This window comes from Struthio camelus, chromosome Z, assembly GCF_040807025.1.
Source record: "Struthio camelus isolate bStrCam1 chromosome Z, bStrCam1.hap1, whole genome shotgun sequence".
NCBI classification, from domain to species: domain Eukaryota; kingdom Metazoa; phylum Chordata; class Aves; order Struthioniformes; family Struthionidae; genus Struthio; species Struthio camelus.
In genome coordinates this window covers 1,578,976-1,592,333 of record NC_090982.1, presented here as the reverse complement: position 1 = coordinate 1,592,333, position 13,358 = coordinate 1,578,976, and the positions used below count along the sequence as shown (strand labels likewise).

The 13,358-nt window shown below is 49.3% G+C and overlaps 1 protein-coding gene across 3 annotated transcripts in view; it reads right to left on the bottom strand.

The window, feature by feature from the left end:
* SLC49A3 (solute carrier family 49 member 3) overlaps positions 1-13,122 on the bottom strand; it is a 28,956-nt gene extending 15,834 nt beyond the window's left edge. Inside the window, exons 1-4 of one of the 3 annotated variants that reach the window (XM_068926994.1) lie at positions 12,959-13,110; positions 6,307-6,392; positions 3,401-3,559; positions 1,371-1,590 (exon numbers count right to left, since the gene is read on the bottom strand). In XM_068926994.1, the coding sequence (XP_068783095.1) occupies positions 1,371-1,590; positions 3,401-3,496 (316 nt within the window). In that variant the 5' untranslated portion in view covers positions 3,497-3,559; positions 6,307-6,392; positions 12,959-13,110. Of the gene's footprint in view, positions 1-1,370; positions 1,591-3,400; positions 3,560-6,306; positions 6,393-12,958 lie in introns of all 3 variants that reach the window. The other 2 variants (XM_068926992.1, XM_068926993.1) reach the window with 2 other exon arrangements.
* Between the last annotated feature and the right edge of the window lie 236 nt (positions 13,123-13,358).

The following is a 13,358-nucleotide window of genomic DNA, read 5'->3' as shown; positions in this document are numbered from 1 at the left end:
TAACGGGATGTTGAAGAGAAGGACCAAAGATGAGAAAAAAGAGGAATGAAGGTAGACTGAGGAGAAAAAAGTAAGAGAAAATAAAGAGAAAAGGGGATAAAGGGGGCTGGCTGGTCCAACGTAAACAAGTTGCATAGCATGCCCTGCACCTGATCTCTGCAGTCTGTCTTCTCTTCTCATCAAACTGTATTTCTAACTGTTTTCCTGGGTGAAGGGCTCTCTACCCTGTGTGTTCATGTATGCATGGAGGTCTAAGTGCAAGCTACTGGGGTGGGGGCCATGGGTCTCAAGGACCACATATCTGTGGTGCCAGAACCTGGAGAGACTGAAGTGTGTGTGTGTGTGTGTGTGTGTGTGTGTTTCCCCAGCAATCTTAGAGCCTCCGTCTGTGTGAATGCATGTGTAATTCACTTCTAGCTGGACTAGCCACTGAGCAGGATGAGAGGTTTGCCAGCTAGCTACTAGAGAGATCTCAGCTCTGGGGGATAGAGAGACCCAGGGCATGTGAGTCTAGGGAGACCCTAGGCCTGGATCAGCTAATGGAGAGACCCATGGCAGTGTGTGTGCGAGGGAATCTCAATACCAGCAGCTGGAGCGGGGCTGTGGGCATTGGTGGTTCACAAGCCCAGGTGAGAAGAGCAAGCGGGGAGACCAGGGATCCAGGGGACTGGTACTGGGAAAGCTGGGTGTCTAAGGCCATTAATGGGGTGGATCTATATTATACATATATAGTCTACTAGCAGATTTCTATCCTGCTCAGCCTGAGGGGAGGAACAGGACTGGGCCATTCATGTTGTTCCTCACTGAGTGCTGTTTTCTGTCTCTGCCAATCTGTGTGGCCAGCATATTGTATGCGTGTATGCATACCTGTTGCCATACACGCTCAGACTCACTGCTGGCTGAACCCTGGGGCACAAAGCCACAGCAGCCTTAATTCTGCCGGGTTACAGGAATCGGCAGCCACAACAGCTAGCATCGCTTGCAGTCTGGGCGCCAGACTAACAAACTACAGAGTATGGGCCACTGCAGAGACACTGGATTTAGTAACAGTGTCCTCAGCCTCTGTGATATTTGGGCAAAGATGATCACCTTGGCATGGCAGAAGGGAAAGGATCTAGGAGCCTAGGTGGCTTACTTTGAACTTTGCAACTGTCCCCTTCTTGCTCCCCAGCATGAAAATCCCTGCTTGTCTGGTGAGACCATGAAGGCACCCATTTATTGCACATGGCTCTGAGACTCTTTGGCAAAGCCGTATTTGCAGGGTGAGTTGGCTGCAGTACAGAGGGTTTCTTCTGCCTGTTGTCCCCAAAGGCGAATAAATGCTGGCTGGTTCTGGGAGAGAGCAACACTATTTTGCAGCTATCACTTACACATCGATGCGAGCATGTTTGCTGTTGCTCTCTGGTGGTCCGGGAACCATAGTGCTGCTAGTTTTGTTGGTGAAAAGATGACAAGGGGCTGTGCCAGTGCACAGAGGCATTGTCCGACAAACAGGTACCAGTACCTCTGGGACCCCAGACTCAGGAACTTCAGGACGCTGACCATCCGGATGATGCTACCTGTCATGTTCAGCCATGCACTCAGGGTCACCTGCAGCAAGCAGAAACAGCCAGAGGGTTTTGTGCTGCAGCCTGAAGGGCAAAGCTTAATGCAATAGGATAGCATGAACAGGGTCTCAGATGCACTATGGGAGACATTGGAGTGTTAGTAATTGCAGAATGGAAAGTTCTCTGCAGACTGTCCTCATCTCTCTGGTTTGAGTCACTGCGGGCTGTGTGTGTCGTCACCCCCCTACCCCGACCCCTGAACAAGAAGGCTGTCCCTGGTACCCTGACCCTGACCAGCCTGGCTGTGCCTGCCTCAGGACCTCACTGTGGAAAGCAGCAGAGACAGCGCCAGAGGAACCCTGGTCCACTTTGCAGAGTGATAGGAAGGCTGTGACAGGCACCTCTCAAGCAAGCTTACGAACCCACCCTGACTGCAGAGTTACCCTGTTTTAAGTGGCTTTGACTTCTTTTCCCAGCATATTTCATCCCAGTTGGCAGTTTCAAGCATTCTGGCATTTGATCACAGTCAAGTGAATCCCAAGCTGGGCTCAGCTCTCCCACCATGCAGGAAAATCCTCCAGGATCTCTCTGACATGTACACCCACCCCAGCCCTGGTTCAGGCATGTGCCCACCAGGGAGGAAGGGTACCATGAGCCTCCTGAAGGCTCCAAGGAAGCAGCATGAGATGGTGATTCAGGGGACTCAGCTTGGGCAGCTGATTCATCCTGTTACCTAAACCTTTCTTTGCCCTTCCTGAAATACTTGTGTGCTTCTGCTGTTATCGTTCATCTCACATAGTCTTCTCAGGAGTCCTGTCTGATGTGTTTGGCTTTTAAGTAGAGGCTCTGTTAATCATACAGTGAGTAATCTTGGGGTCTGGCTAATCTCAACAAGTTGTGGCCTCACTGGGAAAAAAAAAAAAAAAAAGATGATCTTATCGTAAAACTCAACAGACAGAACTTCAGCAGGTACTGCAAGGCACTGTTGTAACTTTAAAAGTTCAGGGACATTTTTAGACAACTCCATTAGAATATAGCTTATCTGAAACAGCAGATACTGCTATGGAATCTTTGAGAAATCCAAAGTTCGCTTGTTTCACTCTGTTTTTGAGTTTGCACCATCACCCATATGTTGCTGTGACCATCCAAAGATCATGGCAATGAGTCCTTCAGTGCACAGATGCTGTTAATGCTCTTCTATCCCTCTAGAGGGCTGTCTCCTTTAAGGTCAAAAAGGTTCATCCAAAAGCAACATCTATTTTTACCATTGGTAGGCAACTAGTGTACAAGTTCAACAGTAGCAGAGGGGTCTTTGGTGCCAAGGGCAGCTGAACTACAGAAGTGAGAAACTTAAAGACTTGTGTGTCACAGAAGTTACACAGGGAATGAATCCATAAAACCTTTCATTGAGGAGTCAACTACTTTGGAAGTTCTGACCCATAATAGGATATACATGAAGCGTTATTAAAAGCAATGTGAGTGCGCTACGTATCTGCTCTGGCATGCCCTTCCAAAGGGCTCAGACACAGTAAGTCAGCTGAGAAGTTAGGCAAGGCAGTGGGATTCTCATCATGCATTGTCATAAGGAAAAGTTTTATGCTGCCTTGAGAAAACCTTACTTATGTCTTTCAATGTGTATTCTGTCTTTTCCCTCTATTTCGCACCTCAGAGGTGAGGTTGCAGCTATTGCCAAACCAGAGCAGAGCTTTCAACACACTTGTCCTCTGCACTGTTTGGCAAGTCTCTCACTCGCAGTATGCACGCTAGTGCTTTGTACAGCTAAATACGTGGAGATGTCACCATTGCTGTCTCTGGGTTAAAGGCCCTTGGGGTAACAAATCAGTTCAACTCACAGCACATCTGAGCCCCATGCTGTCGAGGAGCCATGTTGCCACCAGACCAAACGGGATTGAGATGAGAAGGTACACTAGCGAGAGCCAGTTGATCATCTCCAGGGAAATGTGGAAGTAGGCAGCTGTCTTATCAGCCACAGGAGCAAACGTCAGCCACAGCTGCAGAAGAGAGAGCAAAGAGGGTAAGCATAACACCTCCACCACAGCAGAAATTCAGCATCCCCTCAGACTGTTCAATTGCACTGTGAAGGGACTCAAAACAGTAGCACTGTTTTAGTCTCTCCTTGAAATTAGGATGTTGAGACCAACAATCAAAACTCAGACACTTGGTGTCTGCCTTTACTCATGATAGTGCTGTTTTACCCCTGATCTCATCATCACCTTGACCTTGAGCCCTCCATCCATCTCACAGCCTCATCCCCAATCCCATAGTCCTGTTGCTAGGAGCTGGGTGAAGCAGTGAAGCAGAGGTCAGTGCCCTTCTCTGTCCCCAGGCTGGGCACACAGGCCCCAGACGCACTTACCTACCTGTTGCAAACCCCAGCAATCCTTCGATGTCGGCATAAACAACACAGATGCCACCATTTCCTATCTGCAAGTAGTAGTCCCTTAAACTCAGTCTGGTGTTTATAGCAAAGTTAGTAACCCCAGATGTGGCCTTGAAAAAACAACTTTGCCATGTGTCAGCCAAGATAGATATTCACATTTGCCACACACTGTATTGATTCAGTGCTGTCCTATGCACAGTCAACAGTTAGGAAGGGGTCTACAGATTTGCATTATTCAATATCCTCTTCAGAACACGTGATAGAGAAACACAGGAGGTACATTAATAATAGTCCATCTGTTCCAGTTCAATATCTGAAATTTTTTCCCTAAATCTTGTTTTAGGCACTGGTTTCACAGAGCAACTGTCTGCTTCTGGTTCGTTCTGGGACGAATCATGCCGACAAGACAGAAATTGAGCTTTTACCCCAGATTTAGGGACTCTTCTGTGCATTCTTTGCCAATATGCCTTCTTTGATGCTTTTCAAAAAGACTGGTCTAACTTGATAACTGATTTCGATAATGTTCTAGTTCAAAAGTTAAGCCATTTTAGCCAGAATTTGGCAACAACCAAATTATAAATCCTTCAAAGTTATCTCAGTTTACAAGCTGTGTTCAGTTAATCATGAACAAAAATGTTTTGTTTGACATAAGCTTCTCCGCTGTTGCAAGGTGCTATTATAGGTGCTGAATGCTTCAGATGATCCATTTTGTGGATAGGAGTTCAGCACCTGTCTCCTTTGTAGCACCTCTCTCAGTCATCACAAGCTTCCTGTTCACTGCCTGCATTTTACAGAGCGCATCAGCTGCAGCGTTCATGAGAAACAAAGGATTGGGGGGAAGGTGAGTCCCCACTCTCTCCAATGTTACTTCCAGTGTTCTTATTTATTTCTTATATGCCAGAGACCATAAAAGCTACCAGATTAAAAGGAAGCACATGGGGAAATGGGGCTTTCTCCCTTGTTAGCATCACTGTCTGACAGTAGCCATGTGCAAATCACTGTCTAAGCTTTTCTCTTATTGGAGATATGATAAGGAAATGGGAATGGCAAAAACGTTCTACATTTCTCCAGGGCGCTAAGACACCAGATCCTCTTCATTCACCACAGAAGCTCACCCGCCATTGCTGTGTTGGGCTCAGACACACATCTATGGGATCTGTCAAAACTCTTGCTGGGCGCAGCTTGGTATTTATGCAGCTTCACCATCACGCGGATGACGACGCTAGGGGCTGACAGCAATTGTGCTCTCAGAGTTATACAACAAGGAGGATATTCCAGGTCACAGGGAAACAAGCAGCAGACTCCTAATGATATGAACTTGTAAAAAACTACTTGAAATTATATATGCTACTGGTGTGGTGTTACCATCTTGACTCAGGAAGTAATTTTGGCAACTCTTATTTTCGGGACTGAGTTCCATCAAACTGGGATGGGAATTTAAATGTCACAATTGCCACTAAGGCATGAGCATTGCTTTGATTAATGGATGCTGAACTGCTGCTAAACAGAACTCTGCTGTGTGTTTCCAACCACAGTCATTCTCAGTTTTTCACCGCCTCCCGACACGAGTGTGAAGAAACACAGGAAACAGTGTAATTAGAGTGATGCATTTGATAAACCGCCTTCAGAACTAGATACATTTTTGTCTCCTATAAACACAACAAATATCTGTCTTCTCCTCCTCCTCCATAAAAGATGCTCACCTATGTAGCACTGATACAGCAAACACTGAGAAAATGTTTCCACAAGTCAAAGTACAGCATTTTATATTCAGTGGATGCATATATCGAGACGATGCATAGTGGATGCATATATCGATCGAATCAAGTGCTTCAGTATGTTTCCATTAGAACTAGTAAAATCATTTACTTGCTAAAAACCAACTACTTGAGTGGCCTTGTATCTCCATCCAGTTCTAATGTGTGTATGTGAGCATAGATGATGGGAAGTTTCAGCCGTTTGACTCTTGAGACTTTTCTTCAAAATAGAAGTCTCAGTTACTTTATGTGTCTGGAGAGAAAAAGCGTGTTTCTGCCTCCGTGCAGGCAGGGGCTGTTTGCAAAGTGTTGCTCTACCTGCATAAGAAAGAACTGGGCAATGGCACTCAGGGTGCTGCTGACTCACCACATGCTGGAAGTGGCCACCGAATGTCCCTGCGAAACAGAGATGGCGTTGTGGTGTTTTGTCAAGAAAGAGAAATTGCCATGCTAAGCAAGGAAGTCTGCCATCTTCTGCTTCTGGTTTCCACAGGCATGATGGCGCCATCCACAATAGTGTGCAAAGCTCTTTTGCTGGGTGGCAGAGACTTTATCCTTCATGTTGCTTCTGAAACTCTGCACTGCTGAGGCTGGTACTTACATGGGTCTGCTCTGCCACATGTCACCTCATGCAAAACAGTGTGAGGATGGTGCACTTCCCTCCTGGTGAAGCCTGAGGCCTGTAACCTTAAAGATGCAGAATAAAGAGTGAGAGAGGTTCCTCCCTCTTCCACTCCCCCCAGGCCATTGCCTGAAGTCAGCTTTGCCACAACAGAAACAGTGTCCAAGCTCCCCACTGTGGACCACTCTGACAGATGCTGGAGGAGAGATGATGTCTGGAGCTACAGAGTACTAGTCCCCAAGAGCTGGTTGCACTTGGGGCAGATAAAAGAAGGAGGAAGAGACAGACACCTCTGCCCTTGCAGGGGTGCCTACACACTTGTTCAGTCCCTTCTGAAGGTGGAAAGGTACCTCTCTGCTCTGTTCAAGCTGCACTCACTTCCATTGCTGCCTAGGCACAGAGACCTAGAGCCCCAGTGTGTGATGCAAAAAGTATCAAGGTGAGTCTGTTATGCCCTGTGCTGCCATGCCTGCGCAAAGTCCTTTGAAGCCAGCTCAACAGATCTCACAGCAAGCAGATCTGAGATAGTCCTGCCCCTTGTCAATGTCTCTTCCTGCCTGGTAACGGTGACAAGCAATTCCCACTTACCCACTATGATTTCTGCCCCTTCTAAGCCTTGCCAGACAGCTGTCTCTGCAATCATCCAGGCTGTGTTATCAATCCTTACTGAAATTCCCAGCTTAGCACTCTGCAGATCAGAAATGCCTTGTCCCTGTGGCTTCCAGTGCACCCAGCTCACAGCCCCACACCTTGACGGCTCAGCAACCATTCGAGCACTCCCAAATGGCAGAACACAGCCAGGGCCACTTAATGAGCTGGAGTGGATGAGGCTGAAGGTTAGGAGGAGTCCACTCCCTGGGCTATGGTATAGTTAGGTCAAGTCATTTACACAGAAGCCCTAGCAGGGCCAAACAAGCACAGAGACTTGCATCTTCAAACACAAAAAAACAATGGGGTTAAGAACCCAACCCTAGAATACTTTGACTGGCAGAACTCACTTCCCAGCACCACCTCACAGGTTTTGCATGATTTGTTCCAAAACTACAACTCCAGCTGTGATACGATCCAACATCATTTGTCACTGTCACTCATGTAGTAGTCCACATTTTGATCTTCCAGCACTTGGGGCAGACTTTCCCCTATTCAGATACACATCTAGCACAATGTTGAAATAGTTGTTGTAACATAAACTAACTCTTCTTCAAATGCAGAATTCCTGCACCCTTCTCCTCTCCCCAGATAAACCTTCAAAGCATCTTCATTTCACTGTGATTTCTGAAGCCCAGGTGTGTCTGAATTTACCTGAGAGAGCACAAATTCCAAGGCAGCTCTTCCTGGGCATCACAGGACCTAACCTATCTCACCTGTGAACCTCCCAGAGGCACCGCTGTCCCTGCAAGGAGAAGGATGTGCTCTAGGGCTCTACTGTGCACGGGTTTTGGTGCAATCAATGTGACTGTCTTGATACTGCATGCCAATTTGGGCAGCAAGTCACACCTCAGCAGTCTTCGCTATAAAATCTTGTGCTCTGCACAGGTGTAACATCAAGGGACAAAGAGTACAGAAATTCCCCTAGAAATCTGAGAGCCCGCTAGCACTGGAGTAGACCTGCAGCTCTCGTTGCTTTCAGCATATGGCTGACTGCATGCGTAGCCATGTCCCATCACTATGGGAAAGAGACAGAAGTGTTTCTCACCCATGATATATTTAAACCCCCAGTTACAGGAGAGCCCCCTGCTCATCTCCATTGTCGATGGAGAAAGTGGGACCACTATGGAAAGCAAGCCCACTGAAACTCAAACCATCTGACTGGTGCTGATTTTAGAGGGGCACCAGCTCCACTTTCAGTTCTCCTTCCCTTTGTTTTGACTTTCTTCTAGCTGGCATTTTGATCTTTCCTCTCCTGCCTGTTTCCTTCCCCACTAACAGCAGGTGTGATTGAGCAGAGATAATTTCCATGCTTATAGCTTGTAGTTTACAGCTATTCTCATTTTGTCCTCACTTGTAAGCTTCTTCTCCCTGCTGCTCTTGCCGATCCACTTCTAATCCCTCAAGTGATTTTCAGACATGAATACAGCTATCTTCATCCCAGAATTTTCCCAAATCTTCTAGCTTTCCTCCTGCTCTCATACATTCCCTCTCCATCCCCCATCCTCATTACATGCCTGTGTGGCACTTCTCCAGGTTCGGTTCCTCTTCCCTATTGCCATCTTCATTCACATATAGACTCCCCATATCCCATCTCACCTTCATGATGCAGTTCACATATAGACTCCCCATATCCCATCTCACCTTCATGATCCAGTTTCTCTCCACCTATTCCAAGGGAGCCCAAAATTTTTCATTTATCCTGCTTCTGCAACAGGTCACTGCTTGGCTGTGAGCAACCATTTCTCTTCCTGCTACTGTAGCTAAAAGGTGAGGCTGAAGGCAGGACATGCAGACTGCCCCTTTGAGGCCATAGGTGTGAGCTGCAGAAGGCAGCATTAATAAACACAACCCTAGGATTTCCAGAGCTCAAGGAGCGATAATGGTATGTTGATGCATCACATGTACAGTCAGGCACAGCCCTGTCAGAAGCAACGCAAAAATGTTGTCTTTCGTGCCTGGCAAGCTGTGAACCAACGTCTGTGCTCCTCACCAACAAATCAGGATTTTAAAAGTGAAAAACAAAATGATTTGGAGAAGAGCAAACACATGTAATTAGGGTGGAAATTAAGCCATTTTGTCAAGTTAATAGCGGTGACAGTTAGCACAGGCTGCCATATGGACTGCTCTCCATGGCCTGGCATACTGTATTGCTGTGCACAATGCGGCAATATTTCTGTGATACCTTTTCAGTACAGCCTTGGAAAGGAGGAGACAAAGGGATGACATGTACAAAACGAGACCTTCTGCTTTAAAACAGACACAAGCACAGCTTAGCAGTCCCCAGTTAGGCGCTGCCTGCAGCATCTCTCCCAGTCCCACCTGGCTCTCTCCCCTGCACTGGGACACAGGGATGTGGCAGGGCTGAAGGTGATGAGGAATGTTTCTCTGAGAAACACAGGATTCCTCTTCCCCTGAGACCAGGCTGTGAAGTGGGAGGACAATCTCTTCTACATCAAATTCCCCATGTCCAAGTTCATTGACCACCAAAGGGCCATACACATTGGGAGCAAATGGCCTTCTGCCTCAGCAGGAGGCCCCCACGCTGGCACAGCAGACCAGGAAGAAAGGGCAGAGGGCAAGATCTCCAGAAAAGTCAGATCCCTGCCTGGATGTCACTTTTAACCTCTATAGCTCTCTGGAAGATCAGGAGGACCCAGCAGGCAGCGGCTGCTGTGCATCTATACATATTTCCAGGGATACTGCCTGAACAGACATATGTGGGTGAGTGGCATGCACGCCCTGCCTTGGAGCGTGCCAGTCTCCACTCGTGCAGGCTCCCCCTTCCTCTCCCAGGTATACTAAGTGGTGGTGGAAGTCCTCCAGGCTGGTGAGTCAGCACCCAGGCCCAGGAACTGCCTGGCCAAGTGTGAGCCACCCCCAACCCTCTGCTCCCCTTCTCCTCTCCTGCTTGCTCACACTGACAAGAACAGACCAGAGTAGGAAACACTTAGTGATTTGCTCTCCAGTGCATCTCTCCGTCGCCAGTGCTAGGGTAAGACAAAGGTCCCCCTTGACATGCCGAGTTTCCACCCTTTTGAGCTTAGCCAGGAGGAGACAAAGAGGAAGGAAGTATTTGCCTCAGCAGTTCATTGCTGTAGCTGATCCAAACTAATAGGGAATGCAGCTGTCTCCAGCTGTCAGCACACCCGGAACATTAAGTCTTCAGGTTAAAAAACCCCACAGGATCAGCGTAACAAAACTTGACATCAGTTTGACAAAACAGACCTGGGGAGCAGCTACAAGCATCGTTGCGTCACCCCTAACAGGGAGTGGTGGTGAGAAACATCTGGGGAACAACCATCTAACTCAGCTCAGCTGTGGTCAGAGGAGCAGCCTCTGCCCAGGGCTCCAGACCAGAAGCAAAGGGCGTGTGCATACTGGTGCCTTCTCATGGCCTTTTTAAGGTAATGCAAGGAATTTTTGCAGTACATTGGAGCTAGGAAGTTCCAGAATAGCAGTACTTAGGAAATGACAGCCAATCCCTGGCAAGCTAGTACCCACTTGGTAGAGATTAGAGATACAGAGGCTTTTAAGCTCAGGTCAATAACAGAGATTTGAGCAAGGGGCTATTTAACTTCACTATAAAAGCCTTCTTTGCAGTTATTTGCCCTGCTGCGCTTATTGGTTAACAAGAGGATTCTACATGATGATGCGGAGCAGAAGGAAGTAGGAAAGAGTGCCCCTTTTGCCACCACGTGGTCTGGGCTGGTTTGGCTCAATCACAGCCCCAAGAGTGCTTGAGCGAACATTTCTTAGCCTCTCAGTTGCATCACTGAATGTCCTTCCTTACAGGTGAGTTGCTCCCATGTTGTCTTCCTGACAGCGGCAGTCCCTCTTTCTCTCTCAGGGCAAGGTGGTGTTGCTATCTGCCACTTTTCAGGACACTGAAGGCCGCTAAACAGAAAACTGCATGGGTAAAATTGGGGAATACAAGCTGATTCTTGGACCAGGCATAGTCCTGGAAGCTTTGTCTACCAGATGAGGCTAAAGAGGTGACCTGTTTCCCCCAAATAAGACAACTCAAAAATCACGTGTCCTCAGCAAGCTGCATTTTGCAGGTATCCTGACACACAGCACAAAGAACATAAAGTACTGCTTGCAACATCTGCACAGGAACTGAGGGCACATCCTTACTTGCAAGGCAGTTTTCATACCACAGAACTGGTAAATCAGTCTTTCCATCTGGAACTCTTAAGAGCAACCACACCTGCAAGTTCTGTTGATTTCATGGCCTTTCAACAACTCTCTCCATGTTGATGTGATTTTCATCAGGAGCACTTAGGAAAAGCATTAATGTCAGGACACGTTTGGGAATAACTTTATATGTCAGCAGACTTGCAGTTCCAGTCATTGGCATTGGCTTTTGAAATGCCCTAGGATATTTATTAAATACCCAGTTTTGAAGTGGTGAAGTTCTTGCATAAGCTCTTACCATGGGAGAATATTTCTCTTGCGCTGTGGACAGAGTCAGGATGTCAGCAAGAGACCAAACAGAAAACAGTACAATCTTTCTGGGCTACAAAGTTACCAGCAACATGATGCAGGACACTTGCAGATGTGTGGAAAGGACCTTTTAAAACGACCATCCAGTTTCACTGCTAAATTTTGAGTGAAGTCCGAGTCTGTCAAAATATCCTGGAAAAGCACTATAAGGCTTCCTTCACCCATGCTGTCTCTGTACGCTTCTCCTAGGATGAATACAGATTTAAACTAACTGTGGTGTATTTTTCCTGTTAAACATGTTCTTGTGCTATGCAATCAGATTTCACACTGCACTTCCGGACAATAGCATCTTACAGTCTTAAAGGATACACAGATTTACCAAAGGATGGCACATTAGCTTTTTTGGTGTTTCAATGTATTACCCGCTTCTCACTATATTATCCCATTTTTCTGTTCCAGCACTCTGGCATCAAGGAATACCTACTCTTCTTTCCCAGCATATACATGTTTGCAGGTTGCAACGCCTGATCTTGACTGCCAGACTGCCTGCATTTGTGGCATGGTAATCCTAGAGCACAGGTATAATTCTGTAGCAGCCTGACAATTATCAACAGCGTCCTCAGTGACTTGATGAGCAAAGACCTGGGCTTGCATCTTGCTAGGTGGCACTTGGTAAAGAGAAAATTCACGTGTTCAGTTTGATAATCGTTGAACTTGTTTTCAGTCTCTTCAGCAGGTGGAGTCTGACCTCCTCTTAACTACTTTTCAGTGCTTTCAGAGTAAAGTACCTGTAAGCAGTTACGAGTTCATATCTCGGCACGTTTAATGCAAAACCATGCCTGCACAAGCAGCAGACCCCACCAGGGGATCTACTCGCTTCTTCCTCTGGCCAGGCAGATTGGCTGGCACAGCTCAGCACCAGGGCAGAGCTAACTAACGCCCGCTGCTCTACCCGCGGAGAGTTTCAGCTGTTGCTGTTGCCAGGAGTGGGCTGTGCGGCCCTCACGGATCCCGACCGCTCCCCTACGCTCGCCGAGGGCTACGGGGGGGGGGGGGTCTCCGCAGCGGTTTCCCCTGAGCTCCAGAGCGCCTGCTGCTCCATCCTAGCCCTGCTCGAGTTCGCGGTACTTCCTGCTCTGCTTTTCTCCATTCGCTTCCGCCATAACGCCCGGCTCCATCTCCTCCCGTCCCGCACCCCGTGCGCCCCCGGGACGTGGCGGGCGCGGCGGCGGCCTGCGGCTCCGGGGCGCCGGGGAGGAGGGGGCAGATGCGGCTCCGGGGGCGCCGGGGCAGAGCCCCGAAGGCGGCCTGGCTGCCTGCAGCAAGAGGTGGAGCAGGCTTTGCTCGGAGGAGCCCCGGCAACCCCACGCTCCCGCGGCGGCGGCGCCCTGCCGGGCTCTGCAAAGATGGGGCGGCCCAGACGGCGGCACCCGGCCCCCCCTGGCCCGGCCCGGAGCGGCGCGGCTCGCCCCCGCGGCAGCGCGCAGCCCCCCGCTCCCGGGGGAGCCGGATCCGGGCGCAGCCCCCCCGCACTCACCATAGCGTTGGAGCAGTTGAGCAGGCACACCACAGCCAGCAGGAACCAGCGCCGCCGGTAGGTCTTCAACTGGGCCAGCCGGCCCAGGCTGCGCTCCCCCAGCAGGCTGGCCTCCTCGCCCCCCTCCATCCTGGTTCGCATCGGCCCGGCCCGGCCCCGCTCCGCCCTCCCCGGGGCGGCCCCGGCCCAGCCACCGCCTCCCGCCCGCCCCGGTCTGGCCCCGCCGGGCCGGCAGCCGCCCCCGCGCCTCGCCCCGAGCCCCGCGCGGGTGGCAGCAGCCGTGGGGGTCTGGGGCGCTGTGCGAGGGGAGGCGGAGCCCCGTGGGAGCGGTCGGATCGGAGGGGGCTTGCTTGCTGAGCGGGGAGAGGAGTAGGGGAGGAAAAAAGGAAGACGTAGGACC